At 46.2% G+C, this 20767-nt stretch overlaps 2 protein-coding genes across 2 annotated transcripts in view; one reads left to right on the top strand and one right to left on the bottom strand.

Moving 5' to 3' along the window:
- Nucleotides 1-4444, bottom strand: part of 5-HT2A (5-hydroxytryptamine receptor 2A) — a 40610-nt gene extending 36166 nt beyond the window's left edge. The window contains exon 1 of the mRNA XM_087343421.1: nt 2952-4444. Coding sequence (XP_087199547.1) covers nt 2952-3660 — 709 coding nt within the window. The 5' untranslated portion in view covers nt 3661-4444. The remainder of the gene's footprint in view (nt 1-2951) is intronic.
- Nucleotides 1-20767, top strand: part of Rpn2 (Regulatory particle non-ATPase 2) — a 233167-nt gene that overhangs the window by 185424 nt on the left and 26976 nt on the right. The gene's annotated exons all lie outside the window — the stretch shown is intronic.

Raw genomic sequence — 20767 nt, forward strand, 5'->3', positions numbered from 1 at the left:
GCACGTATTTACCAAACAAGAGGACACAATGCCGGTTTGTTATTGTGTTTGCGGTTGGGTCTTTGTCTCTTTTCGTGTAAAGAAGAGATTTCCCGTCATGCAATTCTCTTCAGTAACTGAGGTGTAGTAGAACCTCAGTTACGTGTAACCCCGGTTGCATTTCCCCTTTGCTGCTTCGCCTCGTGTTACTGCGTTGAAGTTGTTGAATTTATTTTGTTTACTTATATATTTATTATTTACTTATGGTTTATCTAACAACAAAGAGTGTCCCGTGTCGTTATCTGCGCGGGATACTGAAAATATGCGGTAGGCCTTTGGAGGTCCACTTTTCATCTTAGGAAATGTTGATAAAATAATTATGAAGTGGATCTGTTGCCAGGAACAGATCGCATAACTTCCTACGTTTCAAATCATGGATTTACCCCGCCGGACATTGCGAATATCGCGTAGTAGGCGTATTTTTTTTAAATTACTCTTTGCTTTGAGACAGACTACGAACTCCCGGAACACCCGGTAGGCCCACAGGCCTGTACACTGTAACTTTTCTGCTCCGCTGTATAAACTGTCCGCCACGGCGCCCAGCTCGAGGAATAATGAATCGGCAGGGACTAGTACGGGAGTGGTTGTGGTCTGGCGTAAGTCACTGTCGTCGTAATGTTCTCCAGGGGGTGAGGAAAAGCACGACACATCTCGGTTAGCGGTTCTCAAGGCCGACAAAACTGCTTAGTGTAACATTTGCTCCGAGGACAGAGGAAATTAGGAGAGAGTGGACTCCTTGATGGTGAGGCACGCACATGCGATTGAGGGCGGAAAACCTGAAGGGGGAATACTATTTGGAAGACCTAGGCGTAGATGGGGGCATGATAATAAAATTAGTTCTCGAGAAATAGTTCTTGCCGCGGACTGATTCATCTGCCAGAGGACGTGGTTAAATGGCGGTTCTTTTGAACACAGTAACGGACTCGTTAAGGAATTCACTAGGTGTCTGATGGACTGTGCTTCGTGGGACGACGAGTGCTCCTGGGTTCATGTCTCACCCAGACCAGTATCTTGGGGGGGGGGGGCATCACAACGCATTTAATCGTTATTTAAGTTCAATTGGAGCACTCGAAGGCCTTACATCGTATTCATTTCGACAGCGGACCTCGTCTAATTATCTCCCGAACCTAATTCCGCAAGAAGCTTTTCCGGCATCTTGTTATTCGTGCCCCGGAAGTTGGCTACGTTCATTGACTGCATTGAATTATAAAATAATCTACATTAAATCTAACACACATTAATTGCTTCTGAGTGGCTCACTTGTCACGTTATGTTGTTGTGGTCAGTTGGCAAGGTCGCTGTCGGAATTCGTGCCGGGTCTGCGGTCGGTCGTTCGGTGTCGCAGTAATTGATGGAATGGCGCAGCCACTGCCCACCCGCGTTTAATGGCCCCCTGAACCGACACACGACGTTCTTGCAAAAAAGAAGTCGGAATCCAATATTGTGTCCCGCGCTTGTTAAAGTATTTGCAATAAATGTTGCTGATTGGGTTTGTGCTCGAGAATTGTCGTCGGATAATCTGATGGCAGGGATAATTAATTTTCGGATTTCTCTTCAAGCTAGCTTGTAAGTGCTCGGTGGCTGCATTATGTCGAAGCGTGTGTCGCTTTATTGAATTTTCGCTCGCATGAACTCGAACTGGTATTCGTTTGTTCTAAACCGTTCGCATTACTCATTTCGACTGTTTCCAATGAAATGGGTGTTACTATTGCGTCGTAAGACATGTCAGGAAATTGCGATAGACTGGTGGATTTTAATAGTGACATTGGAGCAGTGTTAATTTGTTCCAAGTGTTAAATCACATCAACTTCGGTTTGAAAACTTGATGTTCCTAAATCGCTTTCTGAGCGATTTCATAAACTGGTTACTTCCAGTAGCCACTTTATTTGTCTTGTTTCCGAAACTATTGTAAACCGGGCTGAATCCCGACCGGGGAACGTAAACTGTTTATTCTTTTGTGTGTTCTTTCAGAAATTTTGACGGAATTCGAGGAGTTGTTTTAAAATATGTCGCTACCACAACTTTCTTCCTAATCTTTTTTTCCCATTGGACGTTGCATTACGTCAGCGGTTGCTTAATTAAACGTCGTGCGACGTACAAAAAGTGTCCCTGACTTTTTTCTACAAAATGCGGTCAGTGTAATGCATTCTAGACACGAGAAGAATGTGTTTCAGAGGCGATGTAAGCGTTGGTCGTTCGTGAATTACGCTCACATGTACCTACCAGCTCCGCTTATGCCACCGAGCCGTATCTTAAAACTCGTTAACTTTGGTACGTCTGTCTCTGTTTGATTTCCGAGGTTTTGTAGTCTCAGTTTTTATTTTTTAATTGCAACCCCTGGCGTATCTTCGGTTGAGTGAAGTAACAGATTAAGCGTCAAGGTCAGACCAAGTTTGTTCCTTTTGATTTTGTTGTCGTGTCAGGAGAAATGATTAATTAAAAATCTCTCTCGTAAGTGTCCGAGTCATTGTGTTTAGCGTTGGCCGTCATCTCCAGGTTCAGGGAAGTTCTGTACGCCACTTTATTCTCATTCAGCACGGACTTTATCAATACGAGTTGTTTCCTGTCTTTTGGAATATCGACTGTGGGAGTTGTGTATAGAATTTGAGGAATTCCTTAACTGGCGCGCGGGGAATTTTTTTTTTTTTTTTTTTTTTTTCAAAGTGAAGAAACCACTTCCCTGAAGCCGGAAATTGAGCCAGAGTTTTTGAATGCGAATTTAACAATGTTGCGTTCGACGTAATCGCGCTGTAATGTGTGTGAAATATTTCTCTCGAGTAAACCGAGATCGTAGGTTCGATTCTGTTTTGTCTGGAGCCATCCTCCTTTCTCTTTTCGGGTCAGTGTGCTGCCGGAATATCAAGAGGGGATGGCTTCTTTGTCTGTCGGGAAATGCCTTGGAAGTAACTTACCTAGGAAGCCCGGTATCGCACCTAGTGGCATGACGAAGAGGCTTACTAGAAGGTCCGCTATGGCGAGGGAGAGCAGAAAGTAATTGGTGACATTCTGCAGCCGGCGATCGAGGCAGACGGCGAGACACACGAGTATGTTCCCCACTCCCCCAGCCACTATGAAAACCAACACAAACAGGAAGCTCCAGTCGTGGTGGTGCGTTTCCCAGTCCGATACCTCCCGCGCATCACCTGGCCCCGCGTCCACGTTCATCAAGACACTTTGCAGCGAACACTTTACGTATTCCCCCACGCCTTCCCCCCACACAGAAAACTCCTCTTCCGGGCTTGAATCGTTGCCCCTGATCGTCACATTTACACTTTTGGGACCGCCGCAGTCCATGAACATATCCAAGAAGCCACAGGAAGTGGATTTGAAGACGGTGGGGATTCTGGCCCACACGACGTCGTACTCGCCGACTAGCGACGGCAGGAGGTGCAGTGTCAGGTTGAGCATGGCGGCCGTGGAGTTTCCGGCACAGTGGTCGCATTGCGAGAAGCTGGCGCCGCACAAGAAGTCCTCGTACCTCGCGGTTTCGTGGGTCGAGTTCCACAGCTCGCAGTCCAGCAGCACGGCCTTCGCGCTGCTCCCTCTGCACGGTGAGACGACGTGACCAGGGGCAATCAGCTGACACAGCAGCTCGCTCAGCCAGCCGCTGTTCGTCTCCATCTCTCAGCACCAGAACACAACTCCTACTTCCACACTCTCTGAACAGAAATGTCTTCAGAAGCCGTCGAGCTCTCGGTAGTTGTATTTAGATGCATTCGCCGGGTTGTATTGCGACTCGGAAGGCGCAGCGCTCCGGACAACCGATTTCATTTACCTTTCCTTTGACTAATGCTATCGCATGGAGTCTACTGCCAAGATGAATTGTAATCTAATTTACGTTTTAATGAGCTCGGTTGTTCATTAGCGTCTCCCGCCATCCTATGGGACAGAGACAGTTACGCAAAACCAACTTCCTTCCCCATCGGGTATCATTAATTAATTTTCTTTTCGAAACTCACGAAGGCACGCGGCCCTTCTCCGTGCCTGTGTTTTTTTTTCGTGCCGTAGTAATTACACGTTTCGCCCATTCACTAATTGCACTCAGTGACCCATCTCAGAATTAGAAGATTCGCACGGACAGAATTGATCCCTCCTTGTGTTTTGCAATTATGTTTGAAGTGTTGTGACCCACCCCCTGCAGACGGGCATTAAGCGAAGATATACGAGCCGCGTCCTTAATGAATACGCATCTTCAAACGCTGGTCCCGCACATTAAATTACGCTGACAAATGCCTTCGTTTGACTGCTGTGTGGTAACGCTTACTATCACAGACTTTCAATGCAGGAAAGCGAAATGTAATGGAAACATGGTAACGTAGGTCGCCGATGCCCGTTCTGCTCGCGAAATGAATTGCCCGTCGCCGCACTGCGTACGGCGTACCGCGGGCGACTGTTTCACTCTTGCTACACGAAGACACTGCAAGTTGCGACCGCTCTGATGTGCCCGATCCATGACGTCACCCGTCCTGCGCACTCCTACTGCTTCAGTTCACAGATAAGAAAATCGCTTTGCACAAATAAAGTCGAATTCATTTCCTCATATCGGTCTGGTACACGTAACCATGGCTTTTAGACAGATTTTGCAGTTCGCATGTGACATCTTCTCAGCCCGAACTTTGAAGATGCACAACGCGGTATTTCTACGAAGAAGTAGACAATTGTTTTTTTTTAATGGGTGCATGTCGTAAAATGTCGGCCTCACTGCGCCATTTTTTTTTTTTTTTTTTTTTTTTTTTTGAAATTAACAGTAAATATTTTTCGTTTCTCCGCTCGTTGTGTGTCTGTGTGTACCTGCTTTAAACAGTAAAGTGGGCAAGAACGCATTTTGAAAATATGGCCAGCCCATTGGAGCACCCTTTCGGTCTGCATGCGGGGGGCTGAACAAGGGTTCGGGGTTCTACATGCGTCCAGGTGGTCCCATGTGACACCTCGCGACTGACGTAGTGCCTTCGGCATGTGTAATTTTTTATATTCCCCATTGATCTGTAGGAGCGTCTCATTTCGCTTATTTAGAGTAAGAATATGAGAGTCTGGTAGCGCTTTGTCGATGTTTCAAGGGCCTTTCTTCTGCCTCCATCATCAGGGTGATGGTGAAGACAGTAATTACCTCTGAAACGTCGGCGAACTTCTATCACACTACACGGCGCAGCGTCCCAAAAGACAGCCAACTTCTTACTCGTGGTGTTCAGTATTTTGGGGCACCTGTCAGTACCTTTACCATTGTTTGTCCCCGTGCCATCAGTTCCTGACAGCTGTTAGTTCTTTAACGGCGCACTCCACGCTCTCTAATGCAGATGAAGTGAAGTTGTCGACAAAAGCTCCCGATGCAGTTTTTCGTCTGTGCCTCAGCGCGTTCTGCTGTGAAATAAGATCGCTTGTTCTATGTTGTTGAGTGTCTGTTGAGGTCAGAGTTCAGCTGTGGCCGACCGCGTCTCGCTCCAAGGAACTGGCGGCTGAACTAACTTACAGGTTACGTTGATGCTTTCTTCGGCGTTGAATTGAGTGATTTGATGGCTGGCGTGTACGAGGCATTCGGCTGATGGAAGAAGACGAATAAGAAGAATTGGGCAGTCGTCGCGATTTCGGGCGCAGAATTCGACCCTGCGAGATGTACCGAGCCGACCGCGAAATACGACACTGAACGTCCATCAGCCACTTGTTCTGTTAAGAGGGCTTAAAATGTAACTTAAGTATGCTTCGTGCACTGTTCCTCCTCTCGTTTATCGTTGTCTTTCTTTGTATTTCTCCCTTCATTATATTCTTCCGGGTCTCTACGTTGATGGCGTGCCTTCAGCCCGCATCGAAAGTGCATCATTATCGAGGATAATCTCGATCGATTCATTCCATCGTTGCTGCCTTCAGACTGGTCACTCACCTCCGTCTGGTGCCGAAGTTAACGAACGCGCCGGACTGTACCTCCACGCCCTTCATGCACTAATGGGTAATGGAGCTCCGTCAAATGAGCATTTTCGTGTTCCCTGTTTCAAAGCAAGAAAGAGAAATATATTAAGAGAAGTAAAACTGTAGAAAGAAGGCGGAAGGGAAAATGTCTTCAATTGGGAGAACAGCTGACGGTATCTCCCATCGCCACAACCCGCGCGGCAGAGTAAATAAACATGTCCCCCAAGCGTGTTAGCAAGCCTCGGTGGATCGCACTTCTTACGTCCCGCAGGCGCTTGGGGGGAGAGGCGGTATAGCTCCTCCCTTCCTTGACCTCTGCACTAGATGGGGGTCAGTGGTCAGCGTCACGCCCCGGCCGCGTTTTACCCCCAGGAAAGGACTCGAGTACTCACTGAATGGGCCTCAGAGCCGGCCTGGACTCAGAGGCTAGAGGAAAAATCCTCTGCCCCCGTCGGGGATCGAACCCCAGTCGTCCAGCCCATAGCCGGTCGCTATGGTGTTACTTAGGAAGCCAGAAGAGCGTTGTGGTCTGTGTGTCTTTACTGCACCAAATGCGGCTGTGTGCATGAAGTAATTAGATTACACCTTGCCTTTGTGTTGGGTGCTGAATTCTGTTTAAAGCAAATGAATTGTTCGATTTATCGATTTAAAAGCAGCCTGCCTTTGTTCTCTTATAGGGATAAACAGGTTAAAGGTGACCTGCGATAAAAATTCATGATCTGGAGAGGAAAACGTATTCGCAGATGCGCCCAGGAAAAATAAAGTTATCTTTATGGGGAGGCGCGTTCATGCCTCGTTCTAGGGTTCACCGTTTCGTGTGTGTTTTAAGTGGGTTCAGTGTCACGGAAATAATTTACAAGTCGTAGAGGTATTTTCGTTTTTCGATTTCTTCACGTTCTGTAATAGAAAGTCTACAAACTCCGGCCGACGAAAGTGTGCTGGTTCTGGACAGTTGGTTCCATAATGCTGTCCTAAAATATGTCTCAGCGAGGTGAAGAGGCTTTGGGGGGGGGGGGGACGTGAAAATCCAGGCATCGGCCGATATTCGAAGCCAAATCAACAGGTCTACGGCGTCACTAACCAGTGTCTGGGTGACGCTGCGTCAATCAGACGCCATGACACGTCGAATGGGACGTGAATACGTGACATGGAGGCTCTGATTGATCCTTTTGTTATTTAATGGCTGTCCCGAAGTTGGAAAATGATTCATGAATGGCGACTGAGTTTGGGTGACCTGTTTCAAAACACTGTCCCGGAGAGTCTGAGTAAAATCACTAGTCTCTTAGGATAGCCGAGATCGGAACTGGCCGATGTCCATGGTTTTAAAGTCAGGAACTATTGGCCATCGGTTGTTTCGGCGGTCCACACTGACGAACCGAGGCGGCAGGCAAGTCGTGGAACAAGGAGGAAGACACGACTCGACGTCCTTGGTAAATGAAGTCGGAACAACTTGTGACAGGCAGAGATTACGTTGAGGAAACACAGCGCCGCTCTCTGCAGGCGTCAGAACGGAAGGACTCAAACAAAAGAGAAACAGGTGAAGGGAGGAATAGGTTGATAAGGGATTGAGCGGAAATAAGTGACAACTGGTCGTGTCTTTCTAGGGAAATTCAATCTAGAAATTACGCACTGCGACCGGCCCACCATAGGCGAGTCGCCTGTTGACTGCTTCGCGACTGTCGTGATTTGTAATATGATTTTTCTGCTTTTCTGTGGGTGATTCTGTTTGTTTTGTACTCTACTGAGTTATTTTCATATCTGCTAATGAAAACACGTACGCGTTCCGTTAGCGTCATCGCTATTATAAAGATACGAATACTCCTGATAACGTGAACGTTATCTTCTATCCGAAATCACGCCCTGGTTCTTACCCTTCGGCACTCACCGTCTGCTTCGTGTAGAGTTTCCGCTTTTGAAATCAGGAATGAAAATAGATTCAATAAATGATTCTTATCAGCTCAGTCGATAGAGCAGAGCGTAACTGGTTACAGGCCGGACTGCCGGAGTTCGATTCCCGTCTAGTGCCCTCTCAGTCTGACTTCCGCTTGGTGCTCCGAACTCTTTTCCCGGAAGAAAGAATTTGGGAGCCAGACAGTTTTCTCCGTCGCGCGTTAAGTAAATTACACTTAATTTCTCGGTCCTGCTGAGCGCCTGTTGAGAATTACCTCGCGTTGTTAAATTCAGTGCCGCATTACAGAATTTTACGAGCACATAGCTGAGCCCTTTGAATCTTAACTTGGACCAGCGTAAGAAATTATAATTCTCCACATCAGTTATGAAATTAAAACAACTTTAATTCGCTCTTCCTTGCACCCTCCGATTTTAAGTCCCACTTTCATGCAACTAATCAATTGAAATCGGTTTGTCCAGATCGTGTTCCTTTCATCTGAAGGGAAATTAATATCGTTGGTTGCTGCTGGCATCGTTGAAGGGATAGAATTATTGCGCTGTGCGTGTATTTCCTATCTTGTTTAATGTATCTGTGAGCAGTGGCGAGAAATTCTTGCACATATAAAATTAAATTCTGACATGAAACCTGAGACGAGCTGCGACTTTTAATTAATTGGCTGCGAATTCTGTTCATTGTCTCAGAATTTTGAGTCGCAGGGCAAGGACGGGGCGGGCTCTGTGCCTCGACGCTCACGGTACCCGCGAGGCGATTAAAAATGCACGCCTCGGCCTTCAATTTCAATTAACAGATGACGACGACTGCTTATTTATTCTTCCTAATGGAACCGTAAGTAAATTCATTGGTCGCATTCGCTGAGGATTTTATTGTCTTCCGGCTGATGTTGATCGGCTAACAAATTTTAAAATAGCTGTAAGGAAATTAATATCTTAAGCGCGATGAGAACGCACAAGTGTAAATAAAAGTAAACTTAATTACCGTTCACCCGAAGACGCTGGGCGCCAGAACACGTCACCCGTGGCCCTCAGCTGTTTCGGCGGTGGTGGAGAGGCATTTTTCACGCGGTCCAGATATTATCGTTTCTGCCTGCGTTCGCCTGCACCTAAATATAGAGGCGGTCTCGTCTAATGAGCCGAATGACCCTGGGATCGAGTAACGCTAATCGATCGACCAGGTGAGTGAGTTTGGATCTCGGGTTCTTTAAGTGGAGGGAGGGGTCGATATTATGTGAGATCGATGCGTCCCTCGGACTGATATTTGGTTTTTCTGTTGTTGGTCATTTAAATGTGTCACATCATATGCAGAGGTTGTATGAAACAGTCAGTGTGAAATGGGAAAAAGAAAGATGTTTGTCTGCAAGATTTTCTTCAGGCGTACGCGTGTTGCTTTATTGTACGCCAGTGATGTCGATCGGACTTTGTTCACACAGCACATCCATGTCGACTTCAGGTAACAAATATAAGGAATGGAATTCTCCCCCTCCATTACTCCCTCTGAGGGGGGGCACCCCGATATTAAAATTGGGGGGTTCGGTCGAAATTACTGTGACAAAAATATCAGGATATTAGTATTTTTATTTTATTATGTAGGACTCGTTCTTCAAGTGCCTGAGCACTTCAGCTCCCAACTTTTCGTTGGCTTTGATCTATAGACATTCGGTAGGACTCCCTGGATGAGGGATCGGCCTGTCGCAAGGCCTCTACCTGTACACAGGACAGCACAACATCCATGGCTTGAGTGGGATTCGAACCCAAGCGGCACAAGGCCCACGCCTCAGACCGCACGGCCACTGTGAAGGTGGATATCGGTGAAATGACCTGAAATCACTTCAGTCAGCTGCCTAAACGTCGTGTGTGATGAATACGTCGCAGTCGCCCCATTTATCCGATGCAAGGCACAACAAAGTGCTCGCTCGCCGTTCCTTCATGTTATCGACCAATCCATCAACCTGATTCATTGGGGGGGGGGGGGGGGGCTCGAAGCAGGATCAGTTTAATTTTACGTGTTTGTAGTAGCCAAGATCTTCGTGAGAAACGAGCACGTCCCTTGACAGAGGGAAATGACGCGGCGTTTGAAGGAAGTGTACACCGTGAGACGTCCCAGTAGTTGTGTAGGTGGAGAGGATAATATTGAAATGGATTCTCAGGAAACAGGATGGATGTGAACTGGATTAATCGAAATCGAAAATACCTGGTGGTCGATGTTTGTCGTTCGCGTCGGTTGGGAGTAGCAGACAAAGAACTGTTCTGGGAAACAAAGGAGCGAGCGAGTTTTGAAACTTAACTACGAATCTTTGAGTTCGCTCCACTGAGGCTTGGAAACACTGTTCAATTGTAATGCGGTGAATAGAAGTGATTTCACTCAGGGCGATCCGATCGGTTTCCACTTCAACTGTTTATTGCTCAAACAATGCGTCTCCAGTGCTCGTTCCGATCGCTTACGTCACAGGTTCCTCTGTCTTGGCAATTGCGGTTTCCGCCGGAGGCGTCTTGTCTGTCTGTCTGCCTGCCTTCAAGTCGCTCTTAGTTAGGAAGACCCTTCAGCTGGCACGGGCTGTGGGTGCCTGCCTCGCGACAGGGCGGTATTCATATCCTAACGCCAAAACACTCTCCTGCTCGGCATTTTCATTGTGACCGGAGTTCGATTCTGTCTTCGCCAGATTTGCGTTCAGACTGGCCGACCCAGTGGACATTGGACTCTTGTCCTGAGGTAAAGCACGAAAAGCGTGAAGGTTACCTCCGTCTAGTGCCTAGGTAAAAGAATGTATGGAGCTTTATCTTCGCACCTCCATACGTTTTCATGGCGAAGTGCGTAATTAAGCACGAAGGCGGGATTGCCTTTTACTCTGAATTGTGCTGTTAAGGATTGTTACGTTTCACGTCCGAGGCTCTTATGGAAAAAATATGTACGGAGGACCGCGTCAGCACTTGCTTCTACCTGTGTGCTGCTGCCCTGCTCAGGGACAGGTCTTGCGAAACCCCCCGGGGCCACAGAATGCGTTGAGAATTCGTTAGAAGCACCGGCTAATGAATTGGTGTTTCCAATTGGCGTTTAAGATACCAGAAACTGAAAAGAGTTGCAGAACTCGTTCGCTTATGCTTTTTTTTAAAAAAAAATTTTGTTTCAGAAAATTGTAACACATCATACTGTGCGCGCAATAGGGAGGATATGATTTTGATGCATCACAGAACAACCGATGTTGCAGATTTCACATTTACATATCACAAATTGTGTTTATCGCTCCGACAACCGTTGTCTGTCTCGGTAGTGTTTTGTCGTACGGGGGAAATGCTTGCTGAAGACACTAATTCTTTTAAACACTTTTGTCTGAAATATGTCGATTACAGTGTTAGTCTGTTTGCTGGCTGCGGGGTACTCCTCACAACCGCGTTGAAGAAGATGGTAAATTTAAAAATGCGGTCCCTCGGAGCTTCTTCAGTAGTGGGGCAATTAGCTAATTAAAACGACACACAGGTACACAAGAGTCCGTGGAAATTGTTTCTGTCCAAATGCATGTGTTGACTCACGGTTCCAGTTGGACTCGCCAGGAATTACATTCGCGAGTTCTGCGCGCAGTGAAGTAATTTTTTTGCCCGTGTTCTGTGTGTTGATTTTTCTGACTTTTCGTTTTTGTTGCAGGTAAGTCGCTGGGTTCCGGCTGAAACTCTGCATACGGCGTGTACATAAAGCTGAAGTAAGTAAATGTTTCAGAATGTTTTTATTAAAGTTTTGTTGGGCCTGAAATACTAGCGTTTCTTTTAACAAGGTTAGGTTTTGATGGAGCTGAAGTTAATGTATAAATCTCTGATTCGGAAATCAAAATTGGTGTCCGTCCTTGGGAATCGAAGTTGATTCGCAAATCAGTAAGAGCAATGGAGTTTGTTACCAGTGGAATCGCTTAAAGGAGGAAATTGTCCGATATGTTCGAGATATGTTTACATCGCGGGTCTCCACGTGAGTCAGAGCCAAAGCTGCTGTGATTATGCGATACATTGAGTTTACCGCAGACTCTGGGATCGAGATGTGTGCAGACTTCGGAGAGACGCGGTCTCTTTACGACCGACGACTGCCGCCTGGCAGATAAAGGAGGAGGACACGTAATGTCTGTGGGCCAAATTGGAAAGATATGTTTCTGAAATTCGTACCTTGCGCCGTCCGTGTTTCGAATTTTGGTCAGATGATTAAGTTCTGTTGTTGTAATGAAACTGATAAAGTGTGAGAAGTTTTAACACGAATTAAATCCATGTTACAGTTGTTATTGCAGCCCTTAAAAAAGTGATAAACTTGGTTGATTGAAATGGTCAGAAGTTTTGATTTCACGAGTCTCCTTTGCCACATTCAGCACCAACAACTCAAATTTAAGTTTTTGTGTTTAATTAGTTAATTAATTGTGCAGCAGGGACGGACCGACGCAGGGTGTCTTTATTTCATAAATTAAATCAGCGATAGCTAATTTCTTGATTCTTTCAATCTTAATCACCAAGTGTCTCTGAATAAGTGTTTTTAGAGAAATGCGCTTAATTTTTAGTGGCCATGATTTTTACTGAGAAACTAAACCCCTTTTTCTTACGTTAGTTACACGTCTCGGTATGAAACATATCAGAATACTTTACAGATGGGGTAATACATCAATAACCCCCCACCCCCACCCGCGCGCAGATAAATCTAAACCCGCGGAAAACAACGGAATCGCTTCAAGGAGGGTTTTCATTTGCTCGCCTGCAAAGTAGATCCGTGTCTGTTGCATCCCAGCGGTTCGATTCCCGGCATGGAAACTGTCGCTTCTTTCTTGCCACCGCGATCCAAAGGGCGTTGCAACCCCTAATATTACCTGGAACGCAGCGGCCGGAGCGTGAGGCTGGCTGTTCTCGGTCTAGGTGCCCAGTGCTCTGTCGCCACGCGTCTCCGAGTGCCCTCGGATGGGGGGGACAGATAATATTACGATAATTGCCGATGTGAGCTGAATTCGTCTGGCTTATTATAGGGTGTCAGTGGCGGAGTATTGTGGAGCCGGTAATGGATTTTGCGTTTCCATAAGAGACGGGCGTTACATCTTTCTCAGGAGCTCTCAGAACGTCGTCAGACCTCTACGTCTGGCGACGGACGTGTTACTGTTGGCTCAAGTCAGGAACTGACACGGAGGTAGGATTTTTGTGTTGTTTTTTCCCTCTTGGAGAGAGGAAATTACCGCCCCTTACTCAATTTCCCGCCGCTCGCGTGTGTCGCGTAGTGAGTGGTCTGTTTGTGACGTGTTTGGTCCAGCAGCCTGATCCCTGCTGAACGCGGATCTGAATGACGCATTGTCGTATTAAAACACTTGTTTCGACGCGTCGCGGTATGTCATCAAGTGACTTCGCTCTCTGTCCCAGAAACAGTAAGCATGTCAGCCGCGTCGGAAAAATGAAACGAGAAGATGCGACTGAGCAGGTTAGCACAGATGTGCGACCTCTTTATGATGGGCTGTGAACAGCCCAGGAATACGTCGCCGTCGATATTCATGTCAAAACTCAAGATGTTCTCAGGGACAGCAGAACACACTTTTGTTCGTAGCACGAAGTTAACGCCGTAAAAAATTAAACTTCGTTATTAGAACGCAGTGTTGCCACCCGTAAAGTGTTAATTTGGTATCGTATAAAGCAAAGAACCCATAATCTTGGTTTACTCCGTGCCAGGAACAATTTCTTGTACTAGCGACTTAGTTTTCGCTGTTCTACAGTTGATTGAGGTCGCTGGTAACACCAGCTGGGCGTGCCAACAGCCAGCCGAACGACGGAGTATGAAGGGAGGACTCCAGGTCATTGGGAGCCTGCGCCTTCCCCGCAATCCGAAATAATTATGAAGACGTCAGAACGTAGTGTGTTCAAGAAACACGATACTTTTCGAAATGGTGTCTCGCGATGTGTTGATTGCTTATATGCCTACGTTAATTTCGTGATTATACGCGAGTTTCTGTCTGCCCGCTTTCCCCCGCATGAAGCCTCTGCCCCCTTGGTCTGAGACCGGTCATCCTGGCATTTCTCATTGTTTTCCGCGAGAGAATTCTGATTGTTCGGGAAATGGCGGAACCAGATTTTGTGGCGCGCGGCGTCTCGTGCGCGGTTGTGGAACATATTTATGCAGTCGTGGCATGGGATTGTTTATCTTAGACTCGCGCGTTCGGGAAGGTATTTGGGGCCAGGAGAGATGACGTAACAAAGTAATTGAGAAAATCGAACAATGTGGAGCTTGTTCGTTGGTTGAGGGGGGCTGCGGAACGAGACGGGACGCCCAGCGTCAGGACCACGTGGTTGCGTGAGAGAGAGAGAGAGAGAGCATGATATTAAAGCGCATATCTTACAGAAATAAGATGTTCAATGCCGAAGGTCACAGTCTAGTGATTTGTTTTTGAACTTCATACTCTGGAATGATGTAGTGTCGCGTCTTCTGTCGGTTTCTCCAAGTAATGAAGGGATTTTATTTATTTATTTGTAGTGTTCTGTGTGACGACAGGTCCATATGAACAGGATCCTTCCATCCTTTTCTCGGACTGGGACCTGTTCATATACGTTCTTGGCAGATGATCCAGAAGTGGTTTGCCATTGCCTTCTTCTGTGTGTGAATGGAGTAATTGTTTGGATGCCACGGAGGAAAACTCCGTGTTGCCTAGACCACGGCCTTGCCCAACACAAGTTATAAATTCGAACCCGAGACCCCAGGATTACAAGGCCAGCGTTCTAACCGCTAGGCAGATAGGGATAGTAACTTTAAATAGGCGACGACCACTTCCTTCGTTAGCCTTTCCAAAATCCCTACCACTTTACGCTGTATGACCTCTTCAGCTGAACGAGTGCGCCGTGAATCAGCCCAGAATAGGCTTTGATCAAATCGGTAATAAACCATCCGGTTCCGGAGAAGGAAGTTCTTGAGGCCGGCTCAATAATTCTCAAGTGCCCAAGAAGTTTCCGTGTCGTAGATTTCTCTTAAGTTACGCCTTATAATGCCCTGACAGCCAGCCAGCATCTGCAAGCGGACCGCTCGCTGTTCACCCCCATCTTCGAGTCTCGTTTGGTCTCACGAAGCTAATTAGTGTCGTACTAATCGCATTCAGACATCAGATGGCATGACAGTAATGAATGGCTTTGCTGATTTAAGGCGAACACAACCTAATTATGCGCACGAGGTGTATTCAAGATTCGTTTCACGCAAACATTTTCCACTTTGAATGTTAAATAGACTGGAAAGGTAATAGACGCTTTGGAGTTCGCTGAAATTCAAAGGCGTTCTTCACGGGTTGTGACGTCAGCAAGACGCTTCGATTCTAACCACGACTCAAAGGCAGTGAGTGTTGATGTTGATGTACTCAGAGTTGATTGGTTTAAGATTGTCGTTGAGTTGTAAATGAAAAACCTGTTTTGACACTCAAAATGGAATATTCTTTTTGCGTAACGACACAGTCCCTTTGTATCTTACACATCCTAGGCCAGTGCTGTATGAGTTTAAGTCAAGTCCGTAGGGCCCTTAAATTTAACCAAGTCTTGTGCCGTCCTGTAATTCTCCCCCAGCATTGTGTAGCCCGGGGCTCGGTCGGTTTGCAGCGAGCTGTGTTCACTGCTTGGATCGTTCTGCATAAAATTATATTGCATCGTGATTGCAGCTGTGTTGGAGGCGCTCTGAGTGACTGAGGAGGTCAGGTTAGTTGGTGCTTCGACCCAAATTCGGTCTAGTGCAGGAGCGTCTGTGTTCCCCGACCATCCCGTACAATTTGTTGGACAGGCGGTGCGAGAAGGCAGTTGCGTGTTGGGGATGACCCTGTGTTGTTCATCTTCAGCATCATCGTGGTAGATCCTGTCAAATGGCTGGCTTTGATATCAGCGGGGTTCAACTTTGAGTTGTTTACCAGATAATTAATTAGGCTCTGCTTTAAACTTGTACGTCCTTTCCAGAGTTGATTCATGCACTTAATTTCTTCCAGCGTTTTCGTGAGAGGAACGTTACATTCTCGTAATGACCCGAGAAAGTAAAGTGTTTTCATTCGAAGCGGATCCTTGGTGTTTTGTGATGTTAAGGAGTTTGGAACGAAAGTTGATCGATTTTAAGCTGGTGACTGTTTCCATTGCGAGCGAAGGTACACGCAGATTTTACAGGTAACGATTATTATTGGCGTTATTTTAATTGTGTGTGTTGAGAACGAAGCAACTTTGGCCAGAACCCATAAAACCTCCTTCACGCGGCACAGATCTCGCGTTGATTATGCTGTAGGCCTGTTGTTTCAGGTCCTAAGGCCAACACTGGAACTTAGTTTTTACCCATGGGTCGTCGGACTTGGCGTTGGTTGTCACACGGGTCGCATTTGTAACCAACTCAGTGTCTTAAAAGAAATCTAAGTATCATCCAATCCGTCATTTTATTTTATGTTTCGGGAAAAGTAACTTAAGTGCGTATTCTCTCTCTGTTTGTTTGTAGTCTTTCGCTTATAAATAATGTTTTTTAGGGCCGACATGCTTTTTTTGCGTTAATAAAGATAAATCCTGAAACAAAAGTTGCATGGTTTTAGAAGATCTGTTGTCACTCGTAATTTCAATATCTTGTTGGGCCTGAGTGGCGCTGATATACCTCCCACCTCAGAAGTTCGCTCACGCGGTAAATTTGAAAGTACTAGTTACATGTGGCAGAGTTTTAAAAATGACGAATGTATGAACGAAGTGTTAACGTTTCCAGCCCAAGTTCGTAAGAAACGCCTCCTTCTTCTTAAAGTGCCTATCCGTTCCGGATGTTGGCGATCAGCATAGCAATTTGAGGTTTGCTGGCTGCTACGTACACATTTCAAATTCTGGTAATAGCTGTCTGTGCTTGGAAGTTAAGAAAAACTACTTGTGTTATTTATGCAGGTCGCGCAACCATCGTATTGAATGCCCCGTACCCTAAACCTTGCGAGAAAGGCGGAGGAAATGTGCTAATTTCCTTTGGGCGAATCTGCGTGAACGCTTGGCTGAAGAAGTACGATTCTGAAATATAACTTAATTTACAACCTGTGTTCTTGTTCTGCGTTATTGCATTTGCTCCGTGATGTATATCCGGCATGGCACCCTGGCCTGTATTTTATTATACGGCGTGACTTTCTACTTCCTGCGAGATGTGGGCCCGCACTCCGTTAATTCTTCAGAGGCGTAACTTCACGGTTTCTCGCCTTAATCGTCTCTGAAATCTCCTGCCAGCACTGGATCACTCATCTTCCTCTGAACGATCGGTGTGTCAATGTTTTGGCGTCTGAAGCTGTGGTTACAGTTTTCGAACATTTTATTAGTTTGTAGCAGTTTAGATTTTCTGGTTCGTTTCCGCCATGTTAACAAATGCAATTCACGACATTAAAAATAAAAAAAGACAATATGAAAGTCTCTACGAGTGATCTGTGCCACTGTCAGCTTTCTTGGCGATGACCGTGGCAAGTGGATGGACGGGTTACCTCCTCTCGCGCGTCTCTCTTTCTGCTGCGTCCTTGGTCCTGACCATGTAAATGCGATAAACTGAAGATGGTTGTTTCGCCCACGTTATGACAGCAGTCTGAAGAAGTAGGGGCCTTGCGTGGCCCTCTGAATGTGCAGCACTGGTATGATTGAATCCCTCCATCAGATCTTAATTACGAGTCAGCACAGGCCTCAGAATCATGGCAACCAGCCAGAGTCCCTTCACTTCAGCACTGAAGATGATGCCCCGAAACGTTTGCATACAACAAGCATACTCCACATCGCAAGAACCCAGAAGACCACCCCTGAGATACAAGGGATTTAAAATAAGACTCTTATAACCTGGCAGTTCCAAATAAAATCGCGCAACGGTAATAAGCCGTCCTTGTCTCGGAGTGGAAGTGGCGATTACCGGAGCTTTGAAGAGAAGTGAGAAGTGAGAATTTTGCTTCAAAATGTTGCCAGGCCCATTGTGGTCTGCAGAGCCGAAACTCGACCAGAAAACAAGCGCTTGAAACAGCTGAAATTGAAGATGCGAGCGACGAGCCCCGATATTGACAGTGCGTCGTGAGTGCTGCCCGATGGGATTGTACGAGTGGCAAAGGGCAGGTTCTTCCGAAGGGGCGAAGCACTGCGTAAGAGCTGGCGAAATTCACGCTCTGGAATCTGTCCAGAACAACTTGTGTTGACTGTAATGAAAAGTTGGTTAAAATAGTTTTTTAAAAAATGGTTATTGTGAATTAGCTTTACGTTGCAGAATCACGACAGGTACAAGTGCTTAAGGCGGACAGCTGATTACAGCTTCGTGATATTGAATAAAAAGTGTGTGAGCGTTTGTTATCAGCTGATCCGTATTTCAAATCTGGGTAGCTCTTCGCGAGATAAACCACTTCAAGCGTACGATTTGTTGTTTGATCATACGGACCCGCTGAAGTACGCGATAAGAGTTTTATTTTTCCGTGATGACGGATCAGAGGCTGGTTATTATTGCGAGAAATCTGATAAAGAGAAAATATTTACTGTCTCTGGTGAATAGTTTCTCAATTGAAGGAATGAACGTGTGGTCTCTGCTGAATTACTATGCTTTATGATTCCTGTCGTGGTCCTAGGGCCGTATAAGGTACCCAGTGAGACTTTTTCAAATAATATTGCTGTTATGATTGAGTGCGATCCACCAAGATGGTTTGTCGGGTCTTGTATATGTCACGTTAGGTTAGGTTAGGTTAGGTTATGTTAGTCTTAAAACGTTGCATACCGTGTAGTGTATTAGAAAATAAAATAAGCAAAAGACACTAGGTTAGGTGGGACCTTTTCTTTTTAGAGTAAATTCACTTGGATTGGCTTTATGAGCCTACGCCCCAACAGTTTGAACTAGAGCGTCTTTCTTGGAATACTCTGTATTTGTGTCATTATCCTCCCACGTACTCCTGATTCGAGTGTTAATCTTTTCAGATTTCCCAAAGAAACAAAATTCTGTATCCGTTTTACATCTCCGCAAAGCGAGCTTCTACGTTCCCCGCCCATCGCATCGTTCTTCGTGTAGTCTTTTTAATAATATATGTGATTTTTACTTCCAGTGAAATTGATTTTAATCGTTTCTGTGGCAACGGACCGAGGATGTGCGCCATGTCGCGTGGCCAGTGCAGTGTTTTGTGTATTTGTGTGTCCCGCAATTAATAATGCACAGAGAAGAGGGGTGTATTTTTATTCCGGATTGTTAAGTCAGACCCGGAAAGTAGTTCCGAGCTCTGAATTAATTCCAGGTGTCTTTTTTCTGGTTTTCTTGAACATCTGGTCTGTTTCTGATAGTGCGCCCCTCCCGGTTGTTTAATAAATTCGTAAAAACTGAAATGCAACCCTAAGGTTCACAAAATGGTTTATGTTGTGTCGAGTTCTGAGCCGTGCTCACCTGCGTAAATACATTCGTTCTGTGTTATCTGCGCTAACACGAAAACTGATTTGGCCCGCCACGGATTGCGCGCAAGGAGTTGAAAGTAAGACGCTTGAAGTAATGGGTGAACAGCTTCTGCACCAGGGAGGCTGCCCCCGTTTTGTGAGAGCGCCTGAGTGTGTCGAGCAGCTCAGACTCCGGGGGAGAGGGGACGCTTGCAAATTGTTTTGGAATTGATGGTGACGCGAACAGCCATTAAAGCTTTATGCTCTCGTGGAATGCTCGCTAAATGTCACTGCCTGAAGATTAATTAGTGATGCCGCAACAACTCGGCGTCCTCTTTGCAGTACCGGGAGAGGCGACACTTACTTGTGTCTGGTTCGGCTGCACCCGGGAGAACATCAAACGACGTTAACCGCGACTGAGTTTGACGTGTGTAAGGGAGCCCAGGGGTAGCGGATCGCTCTCTCTTCCTTCGTCGTGCAAGGCGTCGCGTTTCAACGCCGATGAAGGGCCACATAGTACGAACTTCTTACAGACGTCGCCGTGACTGCACTTTTAAGCGCGCAAAATGGAGTGTCTGGAACATCATTTGTACCTGCGGCTGTGAGACATTCCTTCGCCTGGTTGCAATGGTTCGTTGGCTTTTGTAATAGAGAAGTTCTCTGTATGTCACGTGGTCGCCATTTCCGTGCCCTTTTTTTTCTATTTCCGTCAAAAATACTTTCACAAATGTTAATGGATTTTGGAGACCTTTTTTAAAAGACATTTTACAGTAATATATCACGTAAAAAATAGGCATTGAGGCTTCGTTGCATCCATTCGAGGTAGAAATCACACCCGGACACTCCACGCGCGTTGCTGCTGTCTCAATACGTAAACATTAACGTTTTAAACTAACTAACGAAGTAACTCATGGAGCAGCGTCGTTCAGTCGACCTACTCTTTGTCAAATATTTTTTTAGGATGATGAGAAGATGATGTCGTGGTCGGGGTATGTAGCGCGCATGACGGATATATGAAATGAACACAAAATTTTGTTTGGAAAGCCTGAACGGAAGCTAGCCCCCCGAAGACCTAGGTGTGGGCGGGATGATAATATTAAAATGGATCTTATTGATATAGGGTGGGATGTGATTGACTGGACTCATCTGGCGTAGGGTAGGGGTCGGTGTCGGGCCGTTTTAACACGGCAATAGACCTTTGGGGGATTTCTTGCCTGTCTGAACTGTGACTGCGTTCTCAAGAAGGCCTCTGCCTCATTCATGGAGTTGGTTAATTGGTTTGTTAGTTACGTAGCCGATACGTAACAGCGCTGTTTGGGGGGCTGTTGTCGTTGTTAAATGTGATGTTGCATTGCTCCTTCTTGCCATAATTTTTCCGTGATACTTTCTGCAAACTACTGTTTTCGAGACTGACGTCGTCAAACCATAAACCCACTTAACGTAATGCCGCCAGTGAGCAGCGTTCGTCGTGAAACGTGTTTCGTGTCGACTGGCGCGTACGCGGCTGTGTTCTGAGTCTCATTTCGTGTTATAAACACATTTTTTTCAGTGCTCTTATCTCCTGCACGCCGTCTTATTC

The sequence above is a fragment of the Zootermopsis nevadensis genome, unplaced genomic scaffold, assembly GCF_977971745.1.
Source record: "Zootermopsis nevadensis isolate Lab colony 2312 unplaced genomic scaffold, Znev_1.0 Znev_ptg000005l, whole genome shotgun sequence".
Classification (NCBI taxonomy): domain Eukaryota; kingdom Metazoa; phylum Arthropoda; class Insecta; order Blattodea; family Termopsidae; genus Zootermopsis; species Zootermopsis nevadensis.